At 40.5% G+C, this 7,681-nt stretch overlaps 1 protein-coding gene across 1 annotated transcript; it reads right to left on the bottom strand.

Moving 5' to 3' along the window:
- Positions 1–4,613: 4,613 nt before the first annotated feature.
- Positions 4,614–7,130, bottom strand: K441DRAFT_650321 (putative glutaminyl-tRNA synthetase). Its single transcript, XM_067647016.1, has 6 exons — positions 6,684–7,130; positions 6,362–6,626; positions 5,901–6,309; positions 5,484–5,838; positions 5,201–5,433; positions 4,614–5,150 (listed from the first exon to the last, which is right to left on the bottom strand). Exons 1-6 carry the CDS (start codon positions 6,903–6,905, stop codon positions 4,781–4,783), a joined length of 1,854 nt encoding a protein of 617 aa, XP_067510315.1. The 5' UTR covers positions 6,906–7,130; the 3' UTR covers positions 4,614–4,780.
- Positions 7,131–7,681: the final 551 nt, after the last annotated feature.

Genomic DNA, 7,681 nt, shown 5'->3' with positions numbered 1-7,681 from the left:
ATTATATCCTTGCCGCTAGGTTTAGTACCTAAAGTAGATAGGGGATAGCGCCGTATTTATAACTTATCCTTACTATCTGGCCAATCTGTTAATAACTTAATCCCTATAGCATTTGCTACACTACAATATTTAATAGTTAATTAGGTTCTCTAATACGTTATATATATAGGCTATAGTTATATAATTGTTAAGAGGGATATTAAGGACGCCTTTCGGAATATCCCACTTTCTATTAAAGCTTAACGCCTTATAGGGTTTTCCTAAAAGGGTGTGGTGTATTTTAAACGTTGCCTCTTATTCGGCCTTTAAACTACACCCTTTTTATTTAATCTTTTTACGGAGGGATTTTACTGGATACTTATCTAATATATCCTAAACGCCGCCTTAAAGCACTATTTAGATAACTTTATCTTTATACTCTCTAACGCTTCTATTCTCCCTTAATTGCTTAGTATATATAACCAATTAAGTAATAAATTAGGCATCCTATAAAATGAATTAAAGAATATTAAAGGCACTATAGCTAAAGTCCTAGGTTATATTATAGATACTCTAAAGTCTAAGCTGCGTCTTTCTCCTTTAAAATAGGCTACTATAATTAAGGAGATTAATAAAGCGTTAAGTGGTAGATCCCTAACGCTAGTTTAAAGTTAAAAACTGGCTAGTAGACTTGCTTAGAGCGCCTAGGTAATTAGGCTTAGGCGTTTATATAACCGCTCTATCTAGGAGTTTATCTCTACTTTTATAAAGGTAGGTGGTTATCCTTACTAATAGCTAATAGCTAAACTTCGCCAAGACTTGTTATGGTGGAGGGATACTCTTACCCTTTTAAATGGTATTCTCTTCTTTAATAATACGGATTAAAAATAATTCTATCTCTTCTTAGATATATCTAGGATTCTTAGTTACGGGGCCTTCTTCTTCCTTAAGGATTCTTAAGGGACAACATAGCCGCCCTATTCGGTATCTCTACCCTAAGACGATTCTTTAAGCTACTACCCTAATATAGAACACCGCCTTGCCCTAATTAATAAGCGGGAGGTCCAAGCAATTACGACCTTATTCTAGCTCTAGGTAACGCGGTAGGAGCATAGCTTAGTTTATATCTATACGGATAATATAGTAGCACTCTTAGGATTCTAGAATACGGTGGTAAAAGGACTAGGTAATTACCCGCTCTATAAGATCCTCTAACTAGCTATAGCCTACGATATTACGCCCTATATAGAGTGGGTTTCCTCTATAGAAAACGGGCTAGCTAATACTCTATCTCGTTTTAATTGCGATAGGGTGTTATTACTATACCCGCATTAGGATACTTCTAATTTACCATTACTATACGCTTCTTTATTATATTTAATCTAACGCTAAAATAGAAGACCTAGTTCCTCTTAAAGACCCCCTACCTAATTTCTGGATTAAGGTAAAAGCCCCCTTAGAATGCTTTGGCTAACTATTATAGTATAGCCTCTCCAATAGAATAAGAGATTTATACTATCCCGTAATTAAGAATTAGGAGGGCTACTGCGACTTTTATAGAGCGGTAAAGTACCTAGCGCCCCTCTACTACCTAGGAGAATGGATTACCTAACGGATCTTTGGTAATACTAGTCTAGAAATAAGCCGTATTAAGCCTACTATAGTTAGAGCCTATATCTCCGCAATTTAATCCCACTATATTAACGCTAATTATAACACCTCCGTCTTTAATAATCCTATTATTAAGAGGATCCTAGACGGTATAATATCTATAAATCCCTCTACTACGGTTAAAAGATTGCTAATTACTAAAGACATCCTTGCCTAATTAGTTACCCCAAATACCTAATCCGTTAAGGATCTTAACTTTAACGCTGCCGTTACTACGGCCTTTATAGGATTCCTTTATCTAGGCAAGATTACCTATACTAAGGCTTAGAAAGATAGCTACGCCTTCTTTACTATAAAATGTATTAGAAACGATATAACGCTAGTAGAGGATTATATAATATTACGTCTAAAGCGTAGTAAAACGGACATTAATTACTAAGGAGTCTTAATTATAATTGCCGCTTTAGGGCAACCTAAATGCGCAGTTTAAGCTATAAAACACCTATTTAAAAATAACCCCCAACCTAGAAACGCCCCTTTTTTTTACTTTAAAAGATTAGCCTTTATAAGCTACGTAGTTAGGAATAAGCTAAAGTATAGAGTTACCGCTCTTGGCCTCTACTCTAAGCTCTATAACGGACACTTGTTTTAGAAAGGTGCTGCTTAATACGCTTAAGATAATGGTTTTATAGACAGCTAAATATAGTAACTAGGCCGGTAGTCCTTATAAGCGTTCCAGCTTTACTATTTATTATCCCTAAAAGACCTATTCTGGCTAAGTATAAACTTCTAATATAGAACGCCAATACCGTTCTTATTATTACTCGCCCTAGATATAATAGGTAAAGGTATTTAGGCACAACGGCGTATAGAAGTGCCTATTTTGGCACTCTAATATATTAACTTAAATCTCTCCTTTCCCCCCCTTTTTTATTTTTTATTTTTTCTTCCCCCTATTCTACCTTATGTGGTACGGGCGCTGCGCTTCTAGGTCTATAGGCATCACGTTTAGTTAAGGCAGAGTAATCCCCTATAAATAGCCTTATGAATATACCCATTCTTAATTAATGCCTTTAAGCCCGTACCCACTAATTAGATTAATTAATTCTCTTCTCCGCAAGCGTGTAAATAATAGATAGATATATCTATATGGCTAAGCGAGCACTATAGTAGCACCCCTATATCTTAGCAATACTAACATCATTAACATTTATAAAATTAAGCCTTACTTGCTTGCTTTCCCTCTTACCCATACCTTTTTCTTTAGTTGTATATTTTAGGCTTTATAAATAGATACTGTAGCAATATACTTGCGTATAGGTCCATAGGCATCACGTTTAGTTAAGGCAGGGCAATCCCCTGCAAATGGCCTTGCGAATATACCCATTCTCAATTAATGCCTTTAAGCCCGTACCCACCAATTAGATTAATTAATCCTCTTCTCCGCAAGCGTGTGAATAATAGACCTAATATTAGCGGAATTAGTCTATATAGACCTTATTTAAGACCGCATTAGACATTAATTAAAAATTAAGAATAATATTATCTATAGCTTTACTACCCTCTCTTCCTAAAAAAGAATATAAAAATATTTATAGAAAAGAATAGAATAAAAACTAGGCTAAGGGTAGGAACTAAACTAAGAATATAAATAGAATACAAACCCTAAAAACCGGATACGCACGGACTATAATCCCTAAAAGAACCTACTAGAAATTACCTAATACTTTTATTACTATACTAAGGAATATAGTAACTAGTAAAGCAGCTATAGGACTCTTAAATACCTCTAATAGCAAAATAATTACTATTTTATCCCCCTAAGCGGAGCTTATAGTAGCTAATACTAAAATTAAACGGCTATAAGAATTACTTAAACCTAGAGACACCTATATATTTAGCGGTAACCTATTAAATAGATATACTATAGTTCTTAACGCCCTATCCTAGCGCCTTTGTAAATCCTCTAAAGCCTATATAGTACTATCGCGGTTAGTAAAGGTCGCAGATCTCCTACTACTTATAAATAGAATAGACTCTTTTATATATATATATATATATTATATCCGTTATATTATACTACGTATAATACTACGCATGCAGCCTCTAGGCTATGGCGCTATAGTTCTATATATATGAATTCTTTTAGGCAGCTTAATATATACTAGTAGCTATGTCCTAATAGTTTATAAACCTCTAGACTAGGGGTTTACTAGTCCCTAGTAAAATACTAGGTTACTAATAACTAATAGGTAGTTTAGAAAAAAATAGAAAAGACTATAAGAAATTAAGAAACCCTAACGCCTATCTATGTCCTATTTGTAGTTTATTCTGTCCTTTTGCTCTCTAATATCTATCTACTAAAATCCTAGTAGGAGTTACCTCCTTCTAAGGATCCTACTGCTATTAGCCACTTTCTAATAGCTATTTCTGTCCTATTTAGAAATAAAAAGAGCGCCTCTCTTCCTTTCTTTGTGTAAAATAGTTTCTTTTAGAATAGACTCTATATTTAATAACTAGAAGCTCTAATTACGGAATAAGCTTAAAGTTAATACTAACCACTTCCCTACGCCCCGAGGGGGGGACACTGGAACCTGGTCAGTCTCTATAAGCTCGGCGACGTGCATGTAATAGGTCACGTGACAACGCGCGGGCCACCTTGTAGATATATCGAGCCCCTTAGATTCTTCGTTATAGAGCCTCTTATTTATATATTCCATACTAGCCTAGTTACCGCCCTGACAGAATATATATAAAAGGTTCTATAGGGAAAAATCTAAGGGGCTCGCATTGCTGTAGGTGGATCTCAGGGTTGATTCAGGGTGAATTCGACCTCAGGCGAGGTGAGTATTGGTTGCCCGAACAAATTTGTACTTTATCTCGATCATGTTTTCTGGCGGTTGTTCGGAGTAAAAGGGACGTTTCTCTAGTTAAGACTGAATCTATAGTCTTTTCAAGCCCGTCTAATTCACGTCATTGAACCAGGTGAGAACATTCAAGAAGCTGTTCATGACGGTTGCATTCATTCATTGTATCAATTTACTTTAAGTAAGAGTGGCCATTCAACTATATCATCCGCTCAGAGGCTATTCTCAAAACGGAAGCGCAGCTAAACCGGTGCATTTTCAGGCGACCTTCTATATTAGATGCAATGAGGTCACTTGCTCTTCCATCTCCAGAGATCGCATCACTAAGTCCTCTCTGCGCTATCCTTCAGTCCTGTAATCTGATTAAGGACTAGCTTTTGTGAAGTAGAATCCTTGTCGACACAGAAGTAGCCTACACGCATGCCTTGGAAGCGAATCGACTCTGGGCGATTCTTGTTTGACACATTCGCTTCTCCGGCCTCTTTGGGCCAAGGAGCTCGTCGACGAATTTCCTCGAATCCAATCTCAAGCATTGCTTCTGGAAAAATCTGCTCTGATTCGGGGCTCAGATCCGCCAGAAAGCCGTCCGGATGTGCAGACGGATCCTCGGACTCAAAGAGCTGGTGGTAGACACGGACCTCAGCTTTGACGGGGCTCGACTTTGATGCACTTTCACCGACCCAGTGGATATAGCTATGAATGTAAGCGGACAGACGGGAGAACATGATGATCGCTCTACTCACGCTTTTGGCTTCTTGAAACGCTCACCTTCCGCTGGCTTCTCGTACCTGGCATGCACACAGGTGACCAAGCCAGTTACAGCGTCTTTGTCGAAGGAAATGGCGGTGATTGGATAAGGAACTCGTAGAAGACCGACTGACTTTCCGGGTGCAAGTCGAAAGTAGCCTGAACTATCCTCTTCTCGAAAATCTGAACGCTCTATGTATACCGTCCGAGTGAAGGGGACATAATGCAACTATTGCTCAAGTTAGCAGTGAAGATGCCCGTATCAGTATTGCCGCTTACGCCAAAAGTCGGGTCTTTCGAGAATGGGACTTCAACCATCTCCTCATGTTCTTCTGGGAGGCCTTCAATCACAACTTTCAACGGTTCAAGCACCAGCATTAATCGAGGCACAGTACTTTCGAGGTATCGGCGAACACCTTGTTCTAACCTCACCGTCTGGATGTTCGTCTTTGCTTTGGTAACACCTAGCTCGTTGACGAAAGCTAGGATAGCACCAGGAGGAATACCTCGTCGTTGAAGTGCTATAAGCGTGTAGAGCCGCGGATCATCCCAGCCTCGGACATGGTTCTTCTCAACTAGCTCTCGGATCTTGCGCTTTGAAAGGACGGTGCCAGTTATGTTGAGGCGGCCATATCTAAAAAAAAATTAAAATTAAAATTGTGAGCTTCTCAAAAGCTGGTCCGGATGCCCACATACTCTCTCTGCATAGGCTTGTAAATCTCCAACTTGTCGCACAACCATTCGTACGACTCTCGAGACAGCTCGAACTCGGTAGTACAGAGCGAATGTGAGATTCCTTCGATGCTATCACACAGGCAGTGGGCGAAGTCGTACGTAGGATAAATCTTCCATTTGTCACCGGTCCGGTAGTGATGCGATTTCTCAAGGACGCGGTACGCAATGAGGTCCCACATCTGCGGATTGGGATTGTCGAGATCCTGTTTCATACGGAGGGAAGCCTCGCTAGGCTTGTATTTGCCATCCCGCATTGCCCTGAATTCGGCCAAGGACTCGTCTATAGGCCGAGATCGATGTGGACATTGAAGCCGAATGTTTGATCGTATGTCATTGGTTCCATCGCCTCGTTGCGCTTTGATCTCCGCTTCTAATCTATCGTCAGCATTCTAGGACATAGGGCTAAGACAAGTGGCGGGTACTTGAGCAGTGGCAGACATATGCACCGTCTTTCCGTATTAACTCCTCAGCCAAATCATACAATCGGTCGAAGTTGTCGCTAGCACTGGTTATGCGAACAGGCTTGAATCCCAACCACGAGACAATTTCCTCTATTGAATCAGAGTACTTCTTCTCTTCGCCTGAAGGATTGGTATCATCAAAGCGAAGGATGCAATCACCCCCGTAAAAGCGTGCGAAGTCGAAATTTATCCTGAGAGCCTTGCTGTGTCCAATATGGAGGTATCCCTGGCAGCAGTCAGTCCCCAAACACGCCGAAAACATCATCTGGCATGTGCGGCTTACATTTGGTTCAGGAGGCATCCTAGTTAGTATCCGCGGGATTTGATTAGAGATAGGCCTCTCTTTGTAAACTTCAGCAAGAAAGCCCGTCTTGAACATGAAGTCAGGATCCTGGACAATTGTCGAATCATCCCTAGCTTCTGTGTCTTGTTTCGGATGCTTGACAGGTCGCTTTGCCGACTTTGCAGACGGCTTTGGCCGCTCAGGCATATTTGGTACGTCCATGATGGCTCTGGTCGAGTTCCGTTGAAGTGGATGTAGAAAGATTTGGTATGTTGATGGAAAGGATGGTAGGTGTTGTGGACTTGGATCCCAGACAGAGTGACTCATCACTGCGGTTAAGGCAGCAAGGCATAATTGCCCATCAGGCCTGTACTATTAAAACGCAACCGAAATTAATATCAAAGACCTTACTTCAGCCCTCTATAACATAGATAAAAGTAAAAAAGGTCTTTATTGTGAATATATGGATGATAAATGACGTGCTCTTAGCACTAGCACATCACAAACCTAAAACATCAACCCTTCTACAAGGCTGAAACCCCCTAGGACCGGTGCCGGTCGCGGTTCGGTTTCTCCCCCCCCCCCGTGTGCGCGCAACACACACCTAATTTTGCTTTCTTGCACACTAGAGAATTTCAAGTTTAACTCTTGCAATTAAGCTTAAAAATTAGAGACTTTACCTTTCTTGTAAGTGCACATACATTGCCTGTGAGTGCACAGCCTTTTTTACAAGTGCACAGTGTCTACGCTGGATAGTGCACTTGACTAGTTGTTAGCGAAATTAGGTGTGTGTGTTGCGCGCACACGGGGGGAAGAAACCGAAGCTCGTACAAGCTGTAAAATCTGCCCATCGCAACTTACAGTGCTCGGCTGAGCGCCCGCTTAGTCGCTGAGCCGCACGTGACACATACAACCCCCGTCGACATTCGCGGATATCCACAGCCAAGCCTGCAGCCAAGCCGTGGACATCTTCGAATGTCTTTACCCCTACTAATCGA

The sequence above is a fragment of the Cenococcum geophilum genome (genome assembly GCF_001692895.1).
Source record: "Cenococcum geophilum 1.58 unplaced genomic scaffold K441scaffold_1, whole genome shotgun sequence".
NCBI classification, from domain to species: Eukaryota; Fungi; Ascomycota; class Dothideomycetes; order Gloniales; family Gloniaceae; genus Cenococcum; species Cenococcum geophilum.
This window is presented reverse-complemented; position numbering and strand designations above follow the sequence as displayed.